Source organism: Bison bison, unplaced genomic scaffold (genome assembly GCF_000754665.1).
Source record: "Bison bison bison isolate TAMUID 2011002044 unplaced genomic scaffold, Bison_UMD1.0 scf7180017864374, whole genome shotgun sequence".
NCBI lineage: Eukaryota > Metazoa > Chordata > Mammalia > Artiodactyla > Bovidae > Bison > Bison bison.
In genome coordinates, this window is record NW_011494946.1 from 5,954,582 (window position 1) to 5,969,791 (window position 15,210).

Genomic DNA, 15,210 nt, shown 5'->3' on the forward strand with positions numbered 1-15,210 from the left:
AAGTTCTGCATTTCTGATAAGCTTCCAGATGAAGACCCCACTACTGCTCCAAGGACCTCCCTTTCAAGTGGCAAAAATTAAGAATACTTACTTTCCTGACATATGAATTCCTCTGTGCTTTGGTATGCTCTGTGGATTCCTTATTGCTGCTACTAAATATAGTTGACTTACAATGTGTTGGTTTGTGGTATCGTGCAAAGTGATTCAGATATGGAGGTGCAGTCCTTTTCAAATCCTTTCCCACCGTGGTCCATTACAGAGTACGGGATACAGTTCCGTGTGCTGTGTAGTAGGCCTTTTGTTGTCTATTTTACGTATGGTAGTTTTTGTCTGCTAATCCCAAAGTCCTAATTTATCCTAATTTATCCCTCCCGCCTCCTCTCCCCGCTGGTGACCATAAATTCGTTTTCTGTGTTTGTGACGACTCAAGCGTAGAGTCTGTTTTCCTTTGTGAATAAGTTCGTTTGTGTCGTAGTGTAGATCCCACAGATAAGTGATATCATATGGTATTTGTCTTTCTCTTTCTGACTTCTCTCAGTACCATAATCTCTAGGTCCATTCATGTAGCTGCAAATGGCATTATTTCATTCTTTCTTTTATGACTGAGTAATATATATACGATATGTATCCCACTTCTTTATCCATTCATCTCTTGATGGATATTTAGTTTGCTTCCAAGTCTTGACTATGGTGAAGAGTACTGCTGTGAACATTGGGGTGTGTGTATCTTTTTGACTTATAGTTTTGTCTGGATATATGCCCAGGAATGGGATTGCTGGGTCATGTGATAGCTCTGTTTATAGTTTTTTGAAGAACCTCCATAATGTTTCTGTAGTGGCGGCATTTACATTCCAACCAGCAGTGTAGGAGGCTTCCCTTTTCTCTGTGGAGTCTTTTAAACTCACTATGTTACTTTAAGTCACCAGAGACCTCAAGGATCTGTTATAATTTATTATATAAATTATTCTCCACTCTAGTTTTGAAAAATGGAAATTCTTTCATTCGCTAGTGATGACTCTGTCACTTGTCAGTTTTACAGTGTGTGGTTGGGGAGAGTGAATGAGGGTAAAATGAGTGTTCCTCTTGCTTTCCTGGAATGGCAACTCTCATACCTATGCAAAGAGCGTAAAGGAGCCCTACTCTGCTTAACTGGAGAACTGTTGACTGTTGGCTAGGCCTGAATGCCCTCATCACTGTTGCTCTGGATGGACCCACCAGTTCCAGCGACCTGGCTGATCTTCTGTACATTGAATTTGGGAAAGGATTTGAGTACAGGACGCAGCTCACTCTTGGGACCAGGGATCTTGGGAGCCAATTGTCAAAGCACCTGGTGAGTCACTCAGAAAAGGCTCATGAGTTTAAATTTTTTATTTGTTTTGTATATAGGGTGCATATTTAGGCTTATGAATGTGAACTAATTTTGTTCATTTGGGAGTAGAACCAGGCTTTTCTGATTTTGTGAAAAGCCAAAATGAAGGAGTGTTTTGAAAGAAACATCATATCGTCGTATTGTAGAGCAATGTCAAAGCATGTTTCTTTTTGTTATTGTTCTCTATTTATTTATCAAAGTATAGTTTATTTACATTGTATTAATTTCAGGTTACAGCAAAGTGATTAAGTTATAAATGTGTATATATATATATATATGGATATATATATACACATATTCTTTTTCCAATTCTTTTCCCTTATAGGTTATTATAAAGTATTGACTATAGTTCCCTGTGCTATACAGTAGGTCCTTGTTGGTTATCTATTTTATATATAGTAGTATGTTTATGTTAATCCCAAACTCCTTATTATCCTTCCCCCACAACTCTCCCCTTTGGTAACCATAAGTTTCTCTTCTATGTCTGAAAGCATGTTTAATTTATATGCGTAGCCAAGAGAAAAAGAAGAAGGAAGAAGAAACTAAATAGCACCTATAATCCTGCCCAAATTGCAGTCAATAAATATGCCACCAAAGGGTGTCTGAGCTGTAAGAGTGACTTGGCTGATCCCCCAGTCAGCCAGTTTTCACATTCCTTGCAGATACTAAATGCCCAAATTCACCACACTGAATATGATTCTGCTGTTTAAGATATGTGTTTTTTTTCTGCAAATGGCCTGTGAATAGAGCTGATTCCATAGAGTTCAATTGAAAAAAGAACATCTGTTCCAGTCTTGGAAGAAAAACTAGTGATGTGATGATGGACCTCCCATGTCGTACTTTATGATGGAAAGATGTTTAAAGGTTGTCTTGACTGATGGAAATTTTTGCCTTATGATCTATCTCTTTTTAGAACCTAATCCCTAAATAAGATGCATCACAATCCTTTTTCTTTTAGAAATATACAAGAATTCAAACTAGCTTGGTGAAGGTTTTCAAGTTATCTATGACTAGTTTCATCTTTAATGAGAGACTGAAAATTTGCAATTTGCTTATAATTTATAAAATCTGTAATCAGCATATCAAGACACTTCCCAGTAAGGTGCTGGCTCCTGCTACTTTTTGTTTTATAATTAAATTTATTTATTTTTGGTGGTGGTTTAGTGGCTAAGTTGTGTCCGACTCTTGAGACCCCATGGACTGTATGTAGCCCACCAGGCTCCTCTGTACATGGGATTCTCCAAGCAAGAATACTGGAGTATGTTGCCATTTCCTTCTCCAGGGGATCTTCCCAACCCAGGGATCAAACCCAGTCTCCCGCTTTGCAGGTGGATTCTTTGCCATCTGAGCCACCAGGGAAGCTCTATTTATTTTTAATTGAAGGATAACTGCTTTACACTCCCGTGGTGGTTTCTGCCAAATGTCAATGTAAATCAGCTATGGGCATGCCTCTGTCCTCTCCCTCTTAAACCTCTCTCCCCACCCCACCCTTCCAGGTTGTTATAGAGCCCTGATTTGAGTCCCCTGAGTCATAGAGCAAATTCCCATTGGCTATCTAGATTACATACGATAATGCACATGTCTCCATGTTAACTCTCTCCATACATCCCACTGTCTCCTTTCTTGCCTTCTGCCCACGTCCATAAGTCTGTTCTGTATATCTGTGTCTCTATTGCTGCTGCTGCTATTAAGTCACTTCAGTCATGTCTGACTCTGTGTGACCCCATAGACGGCAGTCCACCAGGCTCCCATTCCTGGGATTCTCCAGGCAACAATACGGAATGGGTTGCCATTTCCTTCTCCAATGCATGAAAGTGAAAAGTGAAAATGAAGTCACTCAGTCGTGTCCGACTCTTCACAACCCCATGGACTGCAGCCTACCAGGCTCCTCTGTCCATGGGATTTTCCAGGCAAGAGTACTGGAGTGGGGTGCCATCGCCTTCTCCGACTGATGCTCTGCAAATAAATCCATCAGTATCATCTTTCTAGATTCTATATATATGCATTAATAAATGATATTCGTTTTTCTCCTCTGACTTAGTTCACTCTGTATAATAGGCTCTAGGTTTATCCACCTCACTAGAAGTGACTCAAATGCATTCCTTTTTATGACTGAGTAATACTCTATTGTATATACACACGACAGTTTCTTTATCCATTCTCCTGCTACCTTCTGACAATAGATCTCACATATAGATATTTAAACAGTGTGTTCAGTGTAGTAACCATGTAAAAATAATTGCTTAGAGAATATCATCTCTAAGCATCTCTTGGCTTCCCTGGTGGCTCAGACGGTAAAGCGTCTGCCTGCAATGCGGGAGACCTGGGTTCGACTCCTGGGTTGGGAAGATCCCCTGGAGAAGGAAATGGCAATCCACTCCAGCACTCTTGCCTGAAAAATCCCATGGACGGAGGAGCTTGATAAGCTACAGTCCATGGGGTCGCCAAGAGTTGGACACGACTGAGCGACTTCACTTCACTTCAGTGTAGTAACCATGTAAAAATAATTGCTTAGAGAATATAGAAGTTTTCTTGTAACTTAATATGGAAGTTTTGCTGTAATTCCTTTCTACATGGGAAAATGGTGTCTATTTTACAAAATTTTTTTCTGTCTCTGAAATTTGTAATTTAAAATTGGTAATTCATAGAGGGAGGAAGTTATTCTTCAAACAAGGTTATCAGTTTTTAGATGTCACATAAATGCAATACTGTATAAGAAATGTTTAATTTTAGAAATAGCCCATTTTAATGTTAATAGTAAAATATGCTGTAGGATGTTAGTGATCCAAAGAAAATTGATATCATCTAATATGAAATCACAGAATCCATTTTGTTGTTGTTGTTTGGTTTCACACATTTCAAGTTTTATTGGGTTTTCTGAGGTTTATGGGGCGGGGGGGAAACAGAATTTTCCAATATCAGAAAAGAAACAGTATATAAAAAGAAACAATTTAGAGGAGAAATTGTGAAATGGTTATAACAAAATATTTTCATTTTTCATCACACTAGAATTTTGATGGGAAACTTCTCAACACAAAGATTGATTGCCACTGAGGCAAATCACAGTATTTATCGTAGACAGAAGTTTCCTTAAAATAAATATTATGGGTTAATGTTCTCCAGGCAAGAATACTGGAGTGGGTTGTCATTCCCTTCTCCAGGGGATCTTCCTGACCCAGGAAGTGAACCTGGGTGGCCTGCGTTGCAGGCAGATTCTTTACCAACTGAATCACCAGAGAAGCCTCCAAATGTGATGGACTATGTCAGTTTTTCAGGGGATGACTAACTGGGTCCAGGATGAAATTCACTCAGATTTTTTAAATATATAACATGCTTTTTATCCAGAGTTAAAAAACGTAACCAGAGTATAAAATCTCTTCATATGCCCACCCTCTACAGCAAGTGCTTCTGAATGTTGAACACATAATTGGTGTCTTTGAAATCCTGTCCCACACAAACTGTGCTAGAAGTGCTGACCATTGAACTCCATGCCAAGCAATGTGACAATGGACAGTGTCTAAATTCTCCAGCATACAAATATTTCACAAAACAGGAAAAGGGAAAAAAAAAACCCAGCATGTATTCTTTTTATTGAACAAACTATTAGGGGCAGGATTATACAGGGTAATTAACAATACCATGGTCAATGTGGGCACAGGAGAGCCCATTAATAAATTAGTGTGCAGTGAGTTGGATGTGGCAAAACTGATGCTTTTTTGAGAACACAAAAACATCTTTGAGGTTATTCTGAATTCCTCATATGGTGGAGAATGAAGATCACAGAAGGAAAGATGAAAGGTAAAGCCTGTCTCCCTCATCCTCTCTAGAGCATCTTGAGCTTGTGTGTGAGTGTGACTGGGCAGCGATACCACCAAATGTAACGTATTCCTACCCTCCTCAAGGTCAATGTTGCGGAAAGGACATGCTGCTGTTTATTCTGCAAGTGCATTGGAGGAGATGGCACAAGGGGAGACCCTGGACCAGCAGGGAAAACGGTGATTTTAGTTGCAATAGTGGCTCATTTTATTTGAATATAGTATGTTTTTCAGAAACAGGTTTAGGTAGAAATAAGGGCTCCTAGGTAGAGCCTTTGAGGTAACCATTTATCATACTGCTTATATGTCAAATTAGATAGGCTTCTTCTTGGTTTTCTAAATTAGAGTCTTAAAAAAAAAAAAAAAACTTTTTATAAAAGCATCAAGAGAAAAACTGCTGATGAGATGTCCCTGGCAGTCCAGTGGTTATGAGTCCATGCTTCCACTGAGGGAGTGTAGTTCCTACATGCCAGGCGGAACAGCCAAAAGGAAAAAAAGAGAGAGAGAGAGAGAAACTGCCTAGACTGTTGATTATCCAGTGTCCTGGCAGTGATGACAAGATGCAGAAAAACCAACTGGGATCTCTTATGTTGAATAATGAAAGCCTCCTAAATGCTAAGGAGTCATTTTAATTTCCATTTTTAATGGCTGCAGAGTCATTTAAATCAGATAGGGAATAAGTTGTGTAGTCTGCTGATCAGATCACCCTGTCACAGCAAGAGATGCCAAGATGTTTCATTCAGCTCTACCCAGACAAAAATATTGCCAGAAATATATAAGTAAAAACAAACCAAGTCTGAAAACAGTTAACTAACAACAGATTCATATATTTCCTGACCCAAAGAAGTTAATGTACCCTTACGTGAAAATATGATTTGGGCTTTGAGGAAATGTTCAAATATGCATAAACATACCATAGATGTGTTTAAAATTTTCAGTCCTACTTATTTACACATGTGTTTGATTTTGGATAACTTATAGATAGCACTGTAACTTCCAAATCACCATGGCTGTCTCTCTGAAGAAAGTTTTTGGGCTAATTATTTCCTGAGTGCTTTGATTTCATGTACAGAGAATGGTAGAATTTTTTTAAACAGGTATCAGGAAAAATGGAAAGAAATATGTGTGGTCTATTTTACATGTAGCATAAATCCTCAAAAAGAATTTTTAATGAGAAGAGGATAATTCTAGCCTGTCAGGGGCAAATATAGCTGTGTTCATAGAATGTTTGTCTAGGAAAAAAACTCCAGCTGTATAAACTCCAGCTCTAAACCCCAGAGAGAGCTATGGAAAATGTTTCTCATACACCCACCCTTGAGTTATCTGGATACTTGTCTCAAAATTCCATTATTTTTATGTGTGTAAATGTAGCTTAGGTTGGGGGGAGGCTGTATTTTGCAAACTCATACTATTCTACATAAAGTAAAACTGTGAAGTTGAGGAATTCTTGCTTGATTACCTCTGAGTTTTGGTCTATGGAGTGCTAATGTATCCTTCCTTTCCTCATTCCCAGGGACTTCCAGGTTTTAAAGGCAGTGAAGGCTACCTGGGAGAGGAGGGCACTGCTGTAAGTCAAGGTTTTTCTAGCTCCATTTATTCCTAAGAACATATCTATGCTATGAAAGCATTTGTATCATTTCAGAAGGAAGCAAGAAAAGTTCTAAGGATTCACTCGCAAAGTTTGAGGTTTTTCCAGGTCACCAATGTTTTATTAACTTACTGTCCCCTCTTGGACTATCCACCAACACTGTATAATCAACTCAATGAAAAACTTCTCTTTTTCACTGCTGCTGCTGCTGCTAAGTCGCTTCAGTCGTGTCCGACTCTGTGCAACCCCATAGACGGCAGCCCACCAGGCTCCCCCGTCCCTGGGATTCTCCAGGCAAGAACACTGGAGTGGGTTGCCATTTCCTTCTCCAATGCATGAAAGTGAAAAGTCAAAGTGAAGTTACTCAGTCATGTCTGACTCCTAGCTCTTTTTCACTAGGAGAGTCAAATCACTGCCATTTCCCCCTTCCATTCTGCATGAGTAAACCCACTCACCACACTGCTTGTCTAGGACCTTGCCCTTTCTTGAACCTATTCATCCATTTATCTTTCCTTCCTTCTTTCCCTCCTTCCTTCCATCCATCCACTTAATAAGTGTATATTAACCATCTTACAATTTATCACGTTATTTATCAAAGACCTCATCATAAATACACTCATCATTCATTTAACAGATACATCTTAAGGTATCTTTCCATGTGCCAGGCACACTGCTAGACCACAGAAATAAAAATAAAGAAAAAAAAAGATCGATCCTATCTCAGGCAAATTCCAGACTATTGGAAAGACACATGAGAAGCAGTAGGTCTAGTTGTTATACACGAGAACTCTGCTCGAGGTATATGAGGTGCCATGCGATAGAGTGTGGAAGTGCAAATACTGAACCGCCTCAGGTGACAGCCTGAGAGGAAGGCTGCAGACAGGGGGTAATGCTTGGGTGGCATCTGAGGACAGATAGAACTTTCTCCAGGCTAAAGGGGGAAGAATATTCTACTACAGGGAGAACAGTGTGGTCAAGGGTGTGTAACTGAGTCAGAGAATTGTGTGTTTGCAGAATGACATATGGTCAACATGGCCAGAATCCAGGACACAGTGAGAGATCAAGGTGCAAGACCCAGAATTCTGGGAGTCTCGAGTACTCTGAGAAAGATTTGGAGGTGTCTTCCAGTTGATGGGCATCACTTAATGATGTTTAGTTAGTTAGTTCAGTCACTCAGTCATGTCCAACTCTTTGCAACCCCATGGACTGAAGCACAACACGCCTCCCTATCCATCACCAACTCCCGGAGTCCACCCAAACCCATGTCCATTGAGTCAGTGATGCTATCCAACCATCTCATCCTCTGTCGTGCCCTTCTCCTCCTGCCTTCAATCTTTACCAGCATCAAAGTCTTTTCAAATGAGTCAATTCTTTGCGTCAGGTGGCCGAAGTATTGGAATTTCAGCTTCAGCATCAGTCCTTCCCGTGAATATTCAAGACTGATTTCCTTTAGGATGGACTGGTTTGATCTCCTTGCAGACCAAGGGACTCTCAAGAGTCCTCTCCAACACCACAGTTCAAAAGCATCAATTTTTTGGTGCTCAGCTTTCTTAATAGTCCAACTCTCACATCCATACATGACTACTAGAAAAACCATAGCCTTAACTAGATGGACATTTGTTGGCAAAGTAATGTCTCTGCTTTTTAAAATGCTGTCTAGGTTGGTCATAGCTTTTCTTCCAAGGAGCAAGCATCTTTTAATTTCATGGCTGCAGTCACCATCTGTAGCCCCCAGAAATAAAGTCTGTCACTGTTTCCACTGTTTCCATGATGTTCAAGCACAGGATTAAAAATGGCTAGGGCATGGGCTTAGAAAGCATGCTCAGGCAACATCATGGAAGATGACAAGGTAGGGATTGCAGGTAGAAGCCTTGCAGCAGCAGGTGCAAGACAAAATTTAGGGCAGTGCGAATAGATACGCTAAGGAGGTTGAATGGATGTGCCTTGGTGACCACTTGGGGAGACAGTGGCTGAGGATGACATCTTTGTTTCAGCTCACAAGACTGCACCGGCTGGTGGGATTAATAAGACCAGATCACAGGAGTGGGTTTAGGTTAAAGATAGAGAGAAAGGGAAGGAATTTCGTCAAGAAATCTGCCCCTTGCTTAGGTCATACCTAGAGCATCATGCTCCGATGTCTCATCAATTCTTCACTGTCTATTCCCAGAATGTCTTCTGAAATCTTGAGAATGCATCTTAGCTGCCAGTTGTTGTATGTCTGTTTTACTTAGATACTATCCCACCCTGGAGAGTATCCAGGTGGGATCCAACACAGAGGATTGTCATCAGAGTAGCTCTGATTTACTTCCACTGTCAGTTTTCATAAGCATGAATTCTGGGTTATAAACCCATGAGCAGTTGCACTTTTTTAATCCAACACAAAGGTTGTCAGATTTCCAAGACAGATTCCAGATGACGATACGAAAAGCTTGTCTGAGTATGTGCTCTTCCTTAGGGAGAAAGAGGAGCCAGTGGACCTGTGGGAGAACAAGGTACTAAAGGATGCTATGGTGCCAAGGGCCCTAAGGTAAGGATTGCAAGAAGCACTGTGAAGGCTTCCCAACGTTAATTCCTTTTCCTACACTAACCCCTGCTGTCCTTTCTATTTCCAGGGAAACAGGGGACTAAATGGACAGGAGGTATGGTACCAAACATCATTTATCTGCCCATCTGTTACCTAGAATTATTTTTGAGGTGATTGACCAGTAGATTGTACAAATGAAGTTTTGTTGACCTTCCTTTTTATTGCTAATTATTTCATTTTGTTTACTAATGCCTTTTATTGCAGACCATGTTTGGTTTTGGTTGACAATTTCTATGACTCAGTAATCTTAAATATGACCCAGGGCCAGCCTAGCAAAGAGCATGTATATAGAACACAAAATTTGACTTTTAATTTGGTGTCTGGCTTCTTTCCACGTAAATGCAGTGCACTGTATTCTGATCACATCTGTCTTTTCAGGGAGAAGCTGGGGAAAGTGGAATTGATGGCTTAAATGGAGAACAGGTCGAACCTTCTCTTTGTATCATGAAAACCCTCTGAGCTAGTTCTCGTTAAGAAAATGAGAACTTGAGTTTATTGTTCTCTGTGTTTTAGGGTGATAGTGGTCTTCCTGGAGCAAAAGGAGAGAAAGGCAATGAAGGAGCCCAGGTAGGCATTCAATAAAGGGATAACGTAGAAACTGTACTGGGGATTCAAGGTGTGACTTGTAAGGCAGCTACACCAGGAATAGTTGTCAGCTAGGATCATGAAAGGGTTTTAGGATAACCAGAAGACCTCAACTGCATGCAAAAAGAAACAGTAATTTCTGATGTGTCTGGGAAGTTCCGCTGATCTAGGCGATGCGTGGCTGAGCTTGGCTCATGTGTCTGTAGGTTGGCTGGGGGCTTTGTTTCACTTCTCTCTTCTTATCCTTCTGGGAGCAGAGAGCTGCCCGGCCTTTTATGGCCATGGCTGAAGCGCAAGGGAGCAAGTAGAAACACACAAGCTCTCTCAAGGGCCCCTGGGGCCGAGGCTTGGAACTCTCGTGGTGACACTGTAGATCTTACAAGTAGATCTTATTCTTTCTGTTGACCAGAATGAGCCACGACCAAACTCAGGGGTAGGGAGTCAAATATGGATAATCTCTCTGAATCTCAGTTGCCTCATCAAAAGAAGGATAAAACCAATACCTGGTGCATACAGTAGTTACAAAATAATGGACAAGACAATGAATCTGTCTGGAACACAGAATTTATCACTGTGGCGAATAATTGTGGCCACTGTTAAATTATTCACATGGTGCCTGAATCTATTGGTTGTTCCTCTTCTCTACAAAATAACTTTAGTAGGAAAACATTTAATAATTTAAATCAGGGAGAAGATAAGCTCCTTGTTTTTATTAATGTCACTTAAAATTCTTGTCCTTCTTCTCCTTTGTGTTGACTTTAGGGAATCCCGGGAGAGAGAGGAATTTCTGGAGACCATGGAGCAAAGGGCTTGCGTGGAGACCCAGTAAGTGTGCTTTGATCGAGGGGCTGCAAACTAACGTCATGTCAGGGCTCATTTCCCATCAGCACTTCCGGTGGGGAGAGGGAGCGCTACTTTAAAGCATTACCGTGGCAGTTCTGAATTGAAATCGTCATGGGCACAACTGTTTAGAGTTTTAAAAGCAAGTCCCTTGTGCCTGATACTCTTCATGTACAAGATGAGTATGGACAGTGAGACAGTCTTGCCACTGTTTGCATATGTAATTTTTGAGAAAACATTTTCAGAACTTCCTTGTGCTTCAGAGCTATGAAGGAATTCCACTTCATTCCATTATCTTCCTCAAAATATGGACAGGATGAAAGAAATGGAGCCATCTCTTTTTTCTCTTCTCCAAGAGTCTTTCTCCATTGAGAATATTAGCTTCATTTCCCTGAGTCCAAGTCAGCTAAAAGTGCATTAGGCAAAAAGTACATTAGCCCAGAAATACCTGCTTTAATGGGGATGCAACCCAGTTGAGCAAGCATAACCTACACCAAAGCCAACAGGACGCGTGCCAGCCTAGGGGATATGCCAAGTCCATTGGACATCAGTACTCTAGGACTTTGATCACCCACACGTCAATCTTCAAAACCTTAATGAATTAGGATTTTGTAGGTTTTTTTAAACATTCATTAAAACTTTAGAAGTTGAGATAAAATTGTGTATACAATGTGATATCTATATAACGTTGCATAAGTTTAAGATGTACAACAGGTTCAGTTCAGTTCAGTTGCTCAGTCGTGTCCGACTCTTTGTGACCCCATGAATTGCAGCACGCCAGGCCTCCCTGTCCATCACCAACTCCCGGAGTTCCCTCAAACTCACGTCCAGGTTAGTTTGATATATTTACATATTAGCATTACCGCCTTAGTGTTAGCTAAGTCCTTTAACAGGTACATAATTATCACTTTTTTTGTGTGGTAAGAATATTTAAAACCTAGTCTTTTAGCAGCTTTGGAGTGTATAATACAGTATCACAGCTTATAATCACCATGCTATTCATTAGATCTCTTGAATTTACTGTTAAGCTGTAACATGCATCAGAAAAGTACACAAATTATGAATTCACAGCTTGATGACTATAAGTACCCTGTGCCCTCACTACTCAGGTAAAGAAACAGAACATCAGACAAGAGTAGAATAATGCCCAAACCCCCTCATGTGTACTTCAGTCACTACCAGCCCTCCCTAAGGTAATCACTGTCTCAGGACCATGAATCAGTTTTACCCATTATTGAACTTTTCACTGGTATTATACAGGATGTACTTTTCATGCCCAGCTTCTTTTGCTCAAGTATATACTTCTGAGATGAATCAGTGTGGTGAATATCAGTAGTCCATTCAATCTTACTCAGTTGAGTTAGGTTCAGTTCAGTCACTCAGTCATGTCCAACTCTTTGCCCCAGGGACTGCAGTACACCACACTTCCCTGTCCATCACCAACTCCCGGAGCTTGCTCAAACTCATGTCCATCGAGTCGGTGATGCCATCCAACCATCTCATCCTCTGTCATCCCCTTCTCCTCCTGCCTTCAGTCTTTCCCAGCATCAGGGTCTTTTCTAATGAGTCGGTTCTTTGCATCAGGAGGCCAAAGTATTGGAATTTCAGCTTCAGCATCAGTCCTTCCAATGAATATTCAGGACTGATTTCCTTTAGGATGGACTGGTTTGATCTCCTTGCAGTCCAAGGGAGTCTCAGGAGTCTTCAACACCACAGTTCAAAAGCATCAATTCTTTGGCACTCAGCTTTCTTTATAGTCCAACTGTCACATCCATACATGTCTACTGGAAAAATCATAGCCTTGACTAGACAGACCTTTGTTGGCAAAGTAACGTCTTTACTTTTTAATATGTTGTCTAGGTGGGTGATAGCTTTTCTTCCAAGGAGCAAGCATCTTTTAATATCATGGCTGCAGTCACCATCTGCCATGATTTTGGAGCTCAAGAAAATGAAGTCTGTCACTGTTTCCATTGTTTCCCCATCTATTTGCCATGAAGTGATGGGACCAAATGCCATGATCTTAGCTTTTTGAATGAATGAATATTTCATTGTGTGAATATTCCTTGATCTGTTTCTCCATTCTGCTACTGATAGATGTTTCAGTTGTTCTAGATTATGCTTTTATAAATATTACTGATATATACATTCTTGTATGTGTCTTTCGTACACATTTTTACTGGGTCTATACTTTGGGAGTAGACTGTCTGGATGACAGTCACTTAAATCTTTACAGCCAAACAGTTTTCCAAAAAGTTTGCACTGATTTATACTCCCACTATCAATGCACCAGAGCAGTGTACCACAACCATCAGAGACCCTAAACTGTATAAAACTAACAGTACTAAGTGCTGATAAGGATGTGGGGCAACTGGGAATGTCACAGGACCTTGTCTTTAATAACCCCTCCTCCAGCACACGTGGTTGTTCAGAGAAAGAATTTTATACTGTACATACTGACAAGTATCAATGTTATGTATGCATTGGAGATAACTCTATTTAAAAAGCAGAAGAATTTGTACTTGAAGATAACATTGGCATATGATAATACTCTGATAATGCAAGAGTTTCAAACAACTTCAAAGTGTCTAATTAGAAACAAAAATATATCCACAAATAAGGGTAATGAAGAAATAGTAGTTCAAACGCAAGGACATTTCAGTCATTGGTGTATGATGGCCCAAAATTCACTTGGGGTGTTGCTATAAAATTGTGATTCAATTTAATCAGCTGCTGCGGCTGCTTCTAAGTTGCTTCAGTCGTGTCCGACTCTATGTGACCCCATCCCTGGGATTCTCCAGGCAAGAACACTGGAGTGGGTTGCCATTTCCTTCTCCAGTTCATGAAAGTGAAAAGTGAAAGTGAAGTCGCTCAGTCATGTCCGACTCTTCGTGACCCCATGGACTGCAGCCCACCAGGCTCCTCCGTCCATGGGATTTTCCAGGCAAGAGTACTGGAGTGGGGTGACATTGCCTTCTCCAAATTTAATCAGAATCCCCCCTAATTGTCTGCATGATTGTGTAATACCTTTAAAAGAATCTGAATAATATAAAAATACTTTTATTTAAAGAGAAATATTCTATGACTTCGAGATGGCTGAAAATTCAACCCATGGGAGCTTCCCTGTGCTGTATTGTAACTATCCTGACTTCAGATGGTTTTTCAATAAATAATAACTCTTCCCAGCCACTTGGGAATGTACATCTCAAATCGATGAAAGCTCTCTCTACTTTTTCCGTGTATTTTTTGATGGGTTACTATATGGAGAAATATGGAGAGAGCAAGATTGATAGAATAAATAGGACACAAGCATAATCTACATGCAAATGGCACAAATTCCTGAAAATATATGCTTTTTTCAGAGAGAGTTTTTGATCATAAAAGCTAGTTTGTTTGAAATCTACCATTTTGACATAACTTTTAAATTTATTTTATTGAAATACAGTTGATTTACAATGCTGTGCTAATTTCTGCTATATAGAAAAATGATTATATATATATACACATACATATATATGTATATATATACTCTTTTCCATTATGGTTTATCACAGGACACTGAATATAGCCCTGTGATAAGCCATTGAATATAGTCCAGGATTTCCCTGGTGGCTCAGATGGTAAAGAATCTGCCTACAATTCAGGAGAACCGGGTTCAATCTCTGGATCGGGAAGATCCTCTGGAAAAGGAAATGGCAACCCACTCCAGTACTCTTGCCTGGAAAATCCCATGGGCAGAGGAGCCTGGTAGGCTACAGACCATGGGGTCGCAAAGAGTCAGACACAACTGAGCAACTTCACTTCACTTATTCGATATAGTTCCCTGTACTTGTTGCTTACGCATGCTGTACACAACAGTTTGCGTTTGGTAGTCTCAAACGTCTAATCCCTCCCTCCCCCACTCCTACCCTGGGCAAGCACAAGGTTTCCTCTACATCTCTGCATCTGTTTCTGTTTCAAGGTAAGTTCATTGGTGTCATATTTTAGATTCCACATATAAGTGATATCATATGATGTTTATCTTTCTCTGTCTGACTTATTTCACTTAGTATGATAATCACCAGGTCCATCATGTTGCTGCAAATGGCATTTCTTTCTTTCTTTTTATGGCTGAGTAGTATTCCATTGTGTATATATATTATATCTTCTCTATCCATTCATCTCTTGATAGACATTTAGGTTGCTTCTATGTCTTAGCTATTATAAATACTGCTACAGATATCAATAGCCTCAGATATGCAGATGACACCACCCTTGTGGCAGAAAGTGAAGAGGAACTCAAAAGCCTCTTGATGAAAGTGAAAGTGGAGAGTGAAAAAGTTGGCTTAAAGCTCAACATTCAGAAAACGAAGATCATGGCATCCGGTCCCACCACTTCATGGGAAATAGATGGGGAAACAGTGGAAACAGTGTCAGACTTTATTTTTCTGGG

At 40.3% G+C, this 15,210-nt stretch overlaps 1 protein-coding gene across 1 annotated transcript in view; it reads left to right on the forward strand.

Moving 5' to 3' along the window:
- The window catches only part of COL6A6 (collagen, type VI, alpha 6), a 174,649-nt gene that overhangs the window by 83,324 nt on the left and 76,115 nt on the right, over positions 1–15,210 (forward strand). Inside the window, exons 11-18 of the mRNA XM_010856743.1 lie at positions 1,176–1,330; positions 5,272–5,364; positions 6,698–6,751; positions 9,228–9,299; positions 9,385–9,411; positions 9,735–9,779; positions 9,870–9,923; positions 10,704–10,766. Coding sequence (XP_010855045.1) covers positions 1,176–1,330; positions 5,272–5,364; positions 6,698–6,751; positions 9,228–9,299; positions 9,385–9,411; positions 9,735–9,779; positions 9,870–9,923; positions 10,704–10,766 — 563 coding nt within the window. The remainder of the gene's footprint in view (positions 1–1,175; positions 1,331–5,271; positions 5,365–6,697; positions 6,752–9,227; positions 9,300–9,384; positions 9,412–9,734; positions 9,780–9,869; positions 9,924–10,703; positions 10,767–15,210) is intronic.